The sequence below is a fragment of the Maniola jurtina genome, chromosome 12 (assembly GCF_905333055.1).
Source record: "Maniola jurtina chromosome 12, ilManJurt1.1, whole genome shotgun sequence".
In the NCBI taxonomy this organism is placed as follows: domain Eukaryota; kingdom Metazoa; phylum Arthropoda; class Insecta; order Lepidoptera; family Nymphalidae; genus Maniola; species Maniola jurtina.
The window spans coordinates 11,692,077-11,704,824 of NC_060040.1; the positions used below are offsets into that span (position 1 = coordinate 11,692,077).

General features: G+C 34.4%; 3 protein-coding genes across 3 annotated transcripts; all 3 read right to left on the reverse strand.

The window, feature by feature from the left end:
* Nucleotides 1-872: 872 nt before the first annotated feature.
* Nucleotides 873-3,575, reverse strand: LOC123870149 (vegetative catalase-like). The gene is made up of 2 exons (XM_045913332.1): nt 3,358-3,575; nt 873-2,382 (listed from the first exon to the last, which is right to left on the reverse strand). Exons 1-2 carry the CDS (start codon nt 3,499-3,501, stop codon nt 877-879), a joined length of 1,650 nt encoding a protein of 549 aa, XP_045769288.1. The 5' UTR covers nt 3,502-3,575; the 3' UTR covers nt 873-876.
* Nucleotides 3,576-5,472: 1,897 nt separating this feature from the next.
* On the reverse strand, nt 5,473-8,712 carry LOC123870148 (vegetative catalase-like). The gene is made up of 2 exons (XM_045913331.1): nt 8,531-8,712; nt 5,473-7,010 (listed from the first exon to the last, which is right to left on the reverse strand). The coding sequence occupies exons 1-2, from the start codon at nt 8,672-8,674 to the stop codon at nt 5,505-5,507; spliced, it is 1,650 nt and encodes a 549-aa protein (XP_045769287.1). The 5' UTR covers nt 8,675-8,712; the 3' UTR covers nt 5,473-5,504.
* A 1,672-nt stretch (nt 8,713-10,384) lies between these two features.
* Nucleotides 10,385-12,466, reverse strand: LOC123870150 (vegetative catalase-like). Its single transcript, XM_045913333.1, has 2 exons — nt 12,323-12,466; nt 10,385-11,917 (listed from the first exon to the last, which is right to left on the reverse strand). Exons 1-2 carry the CDS (start codon nt 12,464-12,466, stop codon nt 10,412-10,414), a joined length of 1,650 nt encoding a protein of 549 aa, XP_045769289.1. The 3' UTR covers nt 10,385-10,411.
* Nucleotides 12,467-12,748: the final 282 nt, after the last annotated feature.

Genomic DNA, 12,748 nt, shown 5'->3' on the forward strand with positions numbered 1-12,748 from the left:
CAATGATAAGTGTATAAATGTAGGTATCTATCATATTTGTACTTAATTGTTAATTGAATATTCGAAAAGATTGAATTTGTTGATATTTCTAATCTTCTCGAAAGGAGCCTCATTCGAACCAGTGATCGATTCTTTTGACGATCCAAGAGCATTTACGAAAGTTTTTTTCAGGGGCTCAAAGATTTGTATGAATTTTTTTAAGACCGCGTAACTTTGAAACCGAATATTTTAACAGAAATCTGGAAAACCACAGACATAGATATTAGTTTCTAGAATATGTCTGCAAAATTTCATGGACTTTGGTTGCTTAATATTCAAATGAAATTGGAACTACGATTGTATGAAACGAGTGACGGAGAGAGCCCTCTTAATCTAAAGTTTTACAAATATTTAACTACAGTCCAGTTAACAATCATTTACTTTTAATGGCCGAGGGATCGGGAAGTAACTACACAGTAAGTTAAATAAAAAAAAAAACAAATTATCACTTTATTGTGCTATAAATAAAGTACAAAATTGTTATTATTATTTTTATAATATTTCTCAGTGTTTATCATATAATTGATATTTGTCTTCTGAATTAAGTACCCAAATATATTACTGGGCCAAGTGGTAAAAAATACAATCTGGAAGATGTTATGGATCTCTAAAACAGATGGATCTTGTTGAAGTTGCAAATTTTGTAATACAATAAATGTACTTAAGTACATTTTTTCCAAAGTTTTAACAGTAATTCATAATAAGTATATAATTCTTATTCACTTTATTTAAAACGATACAATTTTTTTAAATATATTTCATGATATGATATGATACATAAATCAATGATTATAATAAATCAATATATTATGCAGAGTCTTTGGCCAGTTTTATTGTTTAAACTGAAAAGAAGCGAAGACGACGACTATTTTTATCATTTTTATCATGTGGAATTAACCTTAACACGGGTGGTGGTGGCGGTGGCGGCATACGTAATGCTCGTTTTAATCCTTCAGCTACTCTTGTACCCAAGTCTTCATCAGTCAGAGTGTATAGACGAATTACCCTTCTCTGTAACTCTGGCGGCACGGGCAACAATGACATCACCGTGGTATTCACAAGCCTTTGTCTTTGCTCATCGCATTGTAAGAAATCGTTATAGAATTCCGCCGCCGGTTCCAAGTCAACAGCGTTGGACTCGTAAATAACAAGTCTACTCTTGGGTCGACTTGGGTCTACATACGGAACGGGTCCATTAAATGAATTAGGATAATAGTTTGGTGCATCCTTCATATTTTCCCTTACTGGAGGTTTACCATCGCGATTGTAAACTTTCCAATACAGTGGTTTATTAATCTCAATTCTGTTATGATTGATGCCCAAACGATGAGTTTGAGTATCACGGTAGGATGATCTTCTTCCTCTAAAAACAATATCGAATGGTCCAGGAATACCGGGAACTAGATTTCCGGGATTAAACGCACTCAGCTCTACCTCCCTAAATTGGTTATCCGGATTGCGGTTAAATACAAGGCGTCCTATTTGTACAGTAATATACGTGCCTTTTTTCCACAGTCTTGTGATGTCAAAAGGATCATAATCTAGTTTCTTTATGTCTTCCAATGTCATAAGATCCATTTCCAAATTCCAACTAGGATAGTTTTTATTTTCAATAGCATTATATAAATCTCTGTTAAAATAATCAGGATCTCGACCTTGGATTTCTCGAGCCACTTCGTCTGAAAGGAATTCTATACCTTGATTAGTAATAAAATTAAATCTGACATAATATGTGTCACCACGTTTATTATTTATTTCGTAAGTATGAATAGGAAACTGGTTCATTTTTCGATAACCATTTGGAAGGCCGAAATCAGATTGTACCCATAACTGCCCATGCAAATTATCTGGCTTTTTAGTAACAATGTCCCAACGCGTTGTAGGATCAAATAAATCAGTTCTTGGATTTCTTTTTGCAGAGCGAATGAAGTGACCGAAATCAATGGGATCTCTATAGAAAAATACCGGCAAATTAATACACAATAAATCGAGATTTCCTTCCCTCGTATAAAACTTTACAGCCAATCCTTTCTGCTCTCTGACAAGGTCACTTCCACCACGATTTTGAGCTGCAACAGAAAAGCGTCCAAATACCGGCGTTTTCTTCCCAATGCCATTAAACACATCGGCTTTGGTATACTTTGATACGTCGTGTGTCACTTCAAAATAGCCATGGGCACCAGTTCCTTTCGCATGCACAACTCTTTCAGGAATTCTTTCGTCATTGCTATGAGTAAGCTCATCTATAAAATATGGATTCGAAAATGCGTCGGAATTCATAGTAGTAGTTTCTCTAATTTCTACAATCTTCCCTGCACTTGTAGTAAGTATTCCTATTGGTTTCTGTAGACGAAAAAAATTTATAGATAAATTTGATGAATAATATATGTATATTATTAGCTAATTTTATTTATTACATTGCTAGTTTTTCCTTGTGACTTCCAGCTAAAAATATTTAATTATGTTAAATCAGGTTAAATACTAAAATATGAAATAGATAAACCTTTGAATAACATAAAATTATTAAAAATAAAAATAATTATATTGAGCGTATTTAGAAAGCCCCTTACTTTGAGAACTATAAAATACAAAAACTGATCTTTGGACGTGTGTTTCTTGAATTTCTTAATGTAAATACCTACGTCGTAAATAAAAAACATGATTGGATACAATCACACTATAATATTATAAAGGCGAAAGTTTGTATGTGTGTGTGTGTGTGTGTGTATGTTTGTTACTCTGTAAAAACTACTAGATGGATTTGGCTGAAATTTGGAATGGAGATAGATAATATCCTGGATTAGCACATAGGCTACTTTTTATCCTGGAAAATCAAAGAGTTCCTACGGGATTTCAAAAAACCTAAATCCACGCGAGCGAAGTCGCGGGCATCAGCTAGTTTAGAATAATCTTTGGTGGAAAAAAATTTGAATACTATTTCAAATATTTTCTAGAATTTAAGGACACGGACCGTATTAATTTTTTATATTTTTTTATTAAGTGGATCATAAATAATTAATATTTCCAAGACATCATGAGATCGTTTTTTTCTTATCACTGATAATAATTTTATACTTCAAAATAATCATATAATCATTTTTCTAACGTCGTCAATCAACAACCCAGCTATGGTGAACTTTATTGAAACTTCATAAATCTCTTAGATGGGTAAAATATGCAAGGGGTCTTCAACTTTTTCAACTTGTGCCAGAAGCGTTGCGATTGTAGAAGTCATCGACCGAATCGTTAGTCGCCTTGAACTGAGAACCTCTTCCTTTTTAGAAGTCAATTAAAAAGTAGACAATAGATGTAACGAACCGGATGTCTCAATTTGAATTCGGCCAGCTGTCGACGCGCCGGTTCCGTCCTGTTAACATATTCATAAAGCTCCAAATCATCACTACACTTCACAAAACTCACTCCCAACCAACAGCAATAAATAAACACTATGCAGCCCTTCATTTTGAAAAGGGCTATGCGTCATTGATTCGTTGACCTTTACTTATATAGTATATGCTCTGGGCAAATAATCACGTTTTAATTGTTTCCGAACTTAATTAAGACATTCCTATTGTTTACTAATTTAAGAAATCCGACATGTTTAGTGATTATTAATCTATACCATTAGCAGTGTGTGGATGGTATGATTACAGTAGATAATAATATAAGTTTTATTCTCCAACTTTGTGTTTTACTTTTTGCAACCAGACGGCATTTAAGTAAATACGTCCGACAGGAACGATAATTTTATACCAAATCTTTGACACCCATATCAATTATCACGTTGCATCACCATCATAATAACCATCAAAATAGTCATTAGAGCCCTCAAGCCTGCTAATCACACTAATCAAACTATCACACTAATATTATAAAGGCGAAAGTTTGTATGTGTGTGTGTGTGTGTGTGTGTGTGTGTGTATGTTTGTTACTCCTTCACGCAAAAATACTGGACGGATTTGGCTGAAATTCGGAATGGAGATAGATAATATCCTGGATTAGCACATAGGCTACTTTTTATCCCGGAAAACTAAAGAGTTCCCACGGGATTTTGAAAAACCTAAATCCACGCGAACGAAGGCGCGGGTATCAGCTAGTTAGTATATAATGACGACACGTACCCATACTACTTTGATCTGATAAATACAATGCTGAAGTAAAATGACGAAATAAAATTATAAATAATACATTTTTTTTATTTTTATGTCAAAGTTTTCATGACCCTGACGTGCCCTAACTCACTGAGACTCGTTGGCCATCTTTAAATAGGCGGAGCCAACGATCTCAGTGAGTTTAGGGCACGTTAGAGTCATGAAAACTTAAACATTAAAAAAAAAATATTTTGTATGGAAATTTTTATAATTTTATTTCGTCATTATACTTCAGCATTGTATTTATCAGGTCAAAGTAGCATGGGTACGTGTCGTCATTATTATATACTAATTACTAAACACTCTGTAGAGAACAATCATATTGTACAATAATGCTGTTTTTTATTTGATTGTTATGTACATAATTAAAAACAATTATCAACATAAGTATGCGTTTGAGTGCAATCATACCAAATTGCTGATGTTGTAGTCTAAAGTGGAGTGCCCCTGCCTAGATGATACTACAAACTTTGAAGCTAAAAATTAGCCAGTGTTTTTTTTTTTCATTCCAATGTGGATCCATGTTTTTTAAAGAGCTGTAACCTCAGTCTATATCTGTTATTTTATTTGTAACTCTACTCACTATCTTTCTTATCCATATTATAATTAATGTGAATGTATGTATGTATGTAATGAGTCTTTGTTTGTTAATTTGTGTTTCAATCACGCCACAAGAGAGCAAGGGATCGTCGGAATTTTGAGCATTAGCTCGTGCCAGGGAGAGTACGTAAAGCCATTGGTTCTGTGCCTGGTGTCTTTCGATCGTGTCAGATTGCCATCTCACTGGAATAAGTGTGATGAATATTACTAGAACTAAAGTTTTAATCATAATAAACTACAGTTCAGTTGACAAATATTTAATTTTAATGCCTCCGAGATAAGTTAAACGAAAACCCAAATCAACACTTAATTATACGAAAAATAAAGTACAAAATTGTAATATTTATTAAAATTTATCTTAGTATTTACTATTGATATATTGTCTATTACATAATATGCATTAAAATTGCTTGGTTCAGAATAAAGAACAAATATATTATAACTATTAGTGAGCCAAGTAATTAAAAATACAATATATTTAATAGACATTCTTTATAACTAATGTAATGAATCTCTAAAACAGATTATAATAGGTACTACATTTTATATTGAAATACTATGAATGGAAGTAGTTGTTATTTTTAATAATTATTATTATTTTAGCTACACAAAAGTTAACAGTAATTTTGAAATGTAAATTCAATTGAAAGCAAAGGGAAAGCAACAAACTTAAGGTTTTTTTATGTAAGAACTATCTTAGGCCAGTTTTATTGTTTAAACTGAAAAGTAGCGAAGATGACGACTATTTTTATCATTTTTATCATGTGGAATTAGCCTTAACACGGGTGGTGGTGGTGGCGGAGGCATGTGTAATGCTCGTTTCAATCCTTCAGCTACTCTTGTACCCAAGTCTACATCGGTCAGAGTGTATAGACGAATTACCCTTCTCTGTAACTCTGGCGGCACGGGCAACAATGACATTACCGTGGTATTCGCAAGCCTTTGTCTTTGTTCATCGCATTGCAAGAAATGGTTATAGAATTCCGCCGCCGGTTCCAAGTCAACAGCATTAGATTCATAAATAACAAGTCTACTCTTAGGTCGACTTGGGTCTACAGATGGAACGGGTCCATTAAATGAATTAGGATAATAGTTTGGTGCATCCTTCATATTTTCCCTTACTGGAGGTTTACCATCCCGATTGTAAACTTTCCAATACAGTGGCTTATTAATCTCAATTCTGTTATGATTGATGCCCAAACGATGAGTTTGAGTATCACGGTAGGATGATCTTCTTCCTCTAAAGACATTATCAATTGGTCCAGGAATACCAGGTACTAAATTTCCGGGATTAAACGCACTCAGCTCTACATCCCTAAATTGGTTATCCGGATTGCGGTTAAATACAAGGCGTCCTATTTGTACAGTAATATACGTGCCTTTTTTCCATAGTCTTGTAAGGTCAAAAGGATCATAATCTAGCTTCTTTATATCTTCCAATGTCATGAGATCCATTTCCAAATTCCAGCTAGGATAGTTTTTATTTTCAATAGCATTATATAAATCTCTGTTAAAATAATCAGGATCTCGTCCTTGGATTTCTCGAGCCACTTCGTCCGAAAGGAATTCTATACCTTGATTAGTAATAAAATTAAATCTGACATAATATGTGTCACCACGTTTATTATTTATTTCGTAAGTATGAATAGGGAACTGGTTCATTTTTCGATAACCATTTGGAAGGCCGAAATCAGAAGTCACCCATAACTGCGCATGCACATTACCTGGCTTTTTAGTAACTAAGTCCCAACGCATTGTAGGATCAAATAAACTAGTTCTTGGATTTCTTCTTGAAGCGCGAGCGAAGTGTCCGAAATCAATGGGGTCTCCATAGAAAAATACTGGCAAATGAATGCACAAAAAATCGAGATTTCCTTCCCTCGTATAAAACTTTACAGCCAATCCCTTTTGCTCTCTGACAACGTCACTTCCACCACGACTTTGGGCTGCAACAGAAAAGCGTCCAAATACCGGTGTTTTCTTCCCAATGCCATTAAACACATCGGCTTTGGTATACTTTGATACGTCGTGTGTCACTTCAAAATAGCCATGGGCACCAGTTCCTTTCGCATGCACAACTCTTTCAGGAATTCTTTCGTCATTGCTATGAGTAAGCTCATCTATAAAATACGCATTCGAAAATGCATCGGAATTCACAGTAGTGGTTTCTCTAATTTCTACAATCTTCCCTGCACTTGTAGTGAGTATTCCTATCGGTTTCTGTAAACAAAAAAAAAAATTAGATAGGTTTAATATGAATTTGACTTAAACATTTGCTTATTCTGAGATCCTATATCCACCTCCAAAATTAAAGTTACATGGAAAAATAATGGAGAAATAGACATGCATTACTGCCACCACTATTCGTAAAACTCTCGCTGATGAGTTCTTTAACGCCTATGCTTTAGTTAAATAATTCTTTTTCATTTTTAGGGTTCCGTACCTCAAAAGGAAAAACGGAACCGTTATAGGATCACTTTGTTGCCTGTCTGTCTGTCCGTCCGTCCGTCGTGTCTGTTAAGAAAACCTATAGGGTACTTTCCGTTGACCTAGAATTATGTTTGGCAGCATTAGGTCTTATAGCACAATCACAGAAAAAAAAATTAAATATGTTTTAATTTTCAAAGTGAGATAACTATACCAAGTGGGGTATCATATGAAAGGGCTTGGCCTGTAAATTTTAAAACAGATTTTTATTTATTTTTTAGCATAATCGATTTTGAGTTATCGTGCAAAATGTTAAAGAAATACGCTAGTACGGAACCCTCGGTACGCGAGTCTGACTCGCACTTGGACGGTTTTTTGGTTTTAACCTCGATGTTATTTAGTTTACAATTCAGTCTAGTCTCTATTCCCCCAGACGAGTTTTTGTTTTTCTTATATAAATTTTATATGTGAAAACTTTCTTTAGCTTTCATTTTTTTCTATTCTTATCTATTTACTTTTCTAATTAGCTGTAAGTTTTCCTTGTGAAATAAAAAAAAATATAAGATAATCAAGGCGCATACAATGTAATAACACTAAAGTTGTAAAACTAGTGCAAACCTCACTCAGACTCAGACGCAGAATCTCAAAAGCGCCATCCAAAGCATCGCTTAAGCGTTTCTTCAAGAATTTCTGTATTTCCGTGATTTGTTAACATTTTAAGGTAACTCGAACATCGATGTCAAAACAAAACACATAAGTTTTTTCGGTTTTTTCAGACCTTTAGCTAGATTTTGGTTATAAATCAAATCAATATTTATAGAAATCGGTTCAACTGGTTTGTTTTTTGAAAATGACGTTTTTTTGATTTTAAAATTCTGTCAAGGCTGTAAGCTTTTGTTTTAAATTTAAAATTTTAAACATGAAAGGATTGGCGTTTTTAACGACTGATTTTAAAAACGCTACGAAATTATAATAGTTTTTCTTAATAAAAATATTTATAAAATCAAAATTAAAAATCAAAATTAAAATATTTATATTCAATTAAACTTTTACAAGTACTTTTGAATCGTCAAATGCATATCTACCACTGGTTCGGAATGCCTTAGTCACAACCCAGCTATGGTGAACTTCATCGAAACTTCATAAATCTCTCATACGATAGGAGTATATATTACACAAAGGGTCTTCAACTTTTACGCTGTGCCAGAAGCGTTGTCTGCGCTTCAATTGTCGAAATCCCGACGAGTCGCCTTGAATTGAAAACCTCCTCCTTCTTGGAAATCGGTTAAAAGTGGACTACATATATAACGAACCGGATGTCTCAATTTGAATTCGGCCAGCTGTCGACGCGCCGGTTCCGTCCTGTTAACATATTCATAAAGCTCCAAATCATCACTACACTTCACAAAACTCGCTCCCAACCAACAGCAATATATGAACACTATGCGGCCCTTCATTCTGAAAAGGGTTATGCGTTGTAAATCCGCTGACTTTTACTTATATAATATTATGCTCTAGTTATAATTGTTCAATAATAATACATTCCCATTGTTACTAATTTGAGAAATCCGACATGTTTAGCAGTATAATTTATACCATTATTAGTGTGTCATGGATGGGTATTATTATTGTAGATATTAGTTTTATCCTTCAACTTTGTATTTCATTTTTGCAACCAGACCATAATATTTATGTAATACCACAGAAATTGTTATTTTTATCTCAAGATATTGATGCCCATGTTCATCATATCAGCCTGCTAATTACTTATTATTATTTTCATACAACAAAAAATAAAATATCATCATCAACCCATCGTCGGCTCACTACCGAGCACGGGTCTCCTCTCAGAATACATGATAGACGATGATTCAAAAGTAATTGTAAATGTTAGTTGAATTAAAATATTTCTATGGTATTCTATTCTTGTAAGAAACATTTGGGCACAATTTGGGCATAGCTGTCTTCCACGCTTGCCAAGTGTGCATTAAGGCATACTTCACACACCTTTGAGAACATTATGGAGAATAATCGTATATAACTATACTCTTTCTTATTGGATTGTATATACCTATTCTCAATTTTTTTAACAACATAGGTATTCATTTGACTGCAATCACACCAAATGGAGATGATGCAGCCTAAGGTGGCCTTACCTAGAAGGTCTAGGGCTTGCCTAGAAGCTATGCCTGTTATTAAAAACGAGTAAGTGATTCGCTTCATACGAGTCTATATGTAAAATCGACAATGCCAGGGAAACCTTTACGATGCCGTGTGGTCCCTTAGTAAAGTGGCGAGTAGGGAACTAGATCAAATAGTTCCTTCGCAAACTATCCGGAATGTATCCTGTAGACTTTAGAATTTACCGACAGGCAGGCAATCTTGTACCGATGGCATAGCTTAAAAACTGGCCACTGATTATTCTTTTTTTTCATTGCAATGTGAATCCAGGTTTTTATTGTAACCTTAACCTTTAACTGTTATTTTATATTTAAACAATCTATCATTTCGTTCATTACCCACCTCGCTACCCATATTATAAATGTGAAAGTGTATTTGTTTGTTGGTTTGTGTTTCAATCATGCCACAAGAGAACAAGGGATCGTCGTAATTTTTGCATGGCTCTCGTGCCATTGAGTGCACGTAAAACCGTTAGTCCTGTCCCTGGTGCCTTTCGATCGTGTCAGATTGAAATCTCATCTCATTGTAATAAGAGTATGGGATAGTACTTGACCTTAAGAAAAATATTAAACTACAGTCCAGCTAACAAATGTTTATTTTTAATTCTTCTGGGATAAGGTAAATGAAAAACCAAATTCACACATATTTTACACAATAGATAAATGAGGTACAAAATTGTAATTTTAATGATAACTTTTCTTAGTGTATATTATAATAATTCTCTATTAATTATACATTATTACAATTGTTTGCTTCCAAATTACCAAAGTATTACTGGGCCAAGTTGACCAATATACAATATATACTTAATATACACTCTTAGTATGTATAAAGCAGATTATAAAGTTGTAATACAGTAAATGAAAGTAGGTTTTTCTAGATTTGCGGCTATAATAGATATTATTTCAGCTACAAAAAAGTAACAGTAACTTTGGAATATAGATTCAATTGAAAGAAAATTAATAGACAAACTAAGAAATAATGAATGAGATATTTTGAGCCAGTTTTATCGTTTAAACTGAAAAATAGCGAATACGACGACTATTTTTATCATTTTTATCATGTGGAATTAACCTTAACACGGGTGGTGGTGGCGGTGGCGGCATATGTAATGCTCGTTTCAATCCTTCAGCTACTCTTGTACCCAAGTCCACATCAGTCAGAGTGTATAGACGAATCACCCTTCTCTGTAACTCTGGCGGCACGGGCAACAATGACATTACCGTGGTATTCACAAGCCTTTGTCTTTGCTCGTCGCATTGTAAGAAATGGTTATAGAATTCCGCCGCCGGCTCCAAGTCAACAGCGTTGGACTCGTAAATAACAAGTCTACTCTTAGGCCGACTTGGGTCTACATACGGAACGGGTCCATTAAATGAATTAGGATAATAGTTTGGTGCATCCTTCATATTTTCCCTTACTAGAGGTTTACCATCGCGATTATAAACTTTCCAATACAGTGGTTTATTAATTTCAATTCTGTTATGATTGATGCCCAAACGATGAGTTTGAGTATCACGGTAGGATGATCTTCTTCCTCTAAAGACAATATCAAATGGTCCAGGAATACCGGGAACTAGATTTCCGGGATTAAACGCACTCAGCTCTACATCCCTAAATTGGTTATCCGGATTGCGGTTAAATACAAGGCGTCCTATTTGTACAGTAATATACGTGCCTTTTTTCCACAGTCTTGTGATGTCGAAAGGATCGTAATCGAGTTTCTTTATATCCTCCAATGTCATAAGATCCATTTCCAAATTCCAACTAGGATAGTTTTTATTTTCAATAGCATTATATAAATCTCTGTTAAAATAATCAGGATCTCGACCTTGGATTTCTCGAGCCACTTCGTCTGAAAGGAATTCTATACCTTGATTAGTAATAAAATTAAATCTGACATAATATTTGTCACCATGCTTATTATTTAATTCGTAAGTATGAATAGGGAACTGGTTCATTTTTCGATAACCATTTGGAAGGCCGAAATCAGATTGCACCCATAACTGCGCATGCAAATTATCTGGCTTTTCAGTAACAAAGTCCCAACGCATTGTAGTGTCAAATAATGTAGTTCTTGGATTTCTTTTTGCAGAGCGAATGAAGTGTCCGAAATCAATTGGATCTCTATAGAAAAATACTGGCACTTGAATACACAATAAATCAAGATTTCCTTCCCTCGTGTAAAACTTTACAGCCAATCCTTTCTGCTCTCTGACAAGGTCACTTCCACCACGATTTTGAGCTGCAACAGAAAAGCGTCCAAATACCGGTGTTTTCTTCCCAATGCCATTAAACACATCGGCTTTGGTATACTTTGATACGTCGTGTGTCACTTCAAAATAGCCATGGGCACCAGTTCCTTTCGCATGCACAACTCTTTCAGGAATTCTTTCGTCATTGCTATGAGTAAGTTCGTCTATAAAGTATGCGTTTGAAAATGCGTCGGAATTCATAGTAGTGGTTTCTCTAATTTCTACAAGCTTCCCTGCACTTGTAGTGAGTATTCCTATCGGTTTCTGCAAAGAAAACATGTTAAGATATATAAATTTGGCTCATATTTATGCTTCTTTTATTTATATTTATTGCATTACTGTCTCTTCCGTGACTTCCATCCGCGTGAATTTATTACTATTCTTTGCAATAATAATAGTGTGTGCGTAATATTATAAAGGCAAAAGTTTGTGTGTGTTTGTGTGCGTGTGTGTGTGATGTGAAAGTTCGGATGTTTGTTATTCCTTCCAGTCACAATGACTAAACTAGTTGAGTTAGAATTTGAAATGGAGATAGCATAATACCTACTTTTGATGCAGGAAAATTAGATTATTCCTGCGAGGTTTTTAAAAAACTTAGAAAACTTATATCCAACACACGCTTATATAAAAGTCGCACATCATTTTGTGTCTATAGATATTATAACGAACCGGATGTCTCAATTTGAATTCGGCCAGCTGTCGACGCGCGGGTTCCGTCCTGTTAACATATTCATAAAGCTCCAAATCATCACTACACTTCATATAACTCGCTCCCAACCAACAGCAATATATGAACACTATGCGGCCCTTCATTCTGAAAAGGGTTATGCGTTATAAAATCCGATGATCTTAACTTATAAATATGCTTTGTTCAAATTATATCAAATTTGAATTGCAATATTAATATATTCATTATTCATGCTTCAGAGGGGTCTCTCCGTCACTCGCTTCATACAAACGTAGTTCCAATTTCATTTGAATAATAAGTAACCAAAGTCCATGAAATTTTGCAGACATATTCTAGAAACTAATATCTATATTTGTGGTTTGCCAGATTTCTGTTAAAATATTCAATTTCAAAGTTACGCGGTCTTA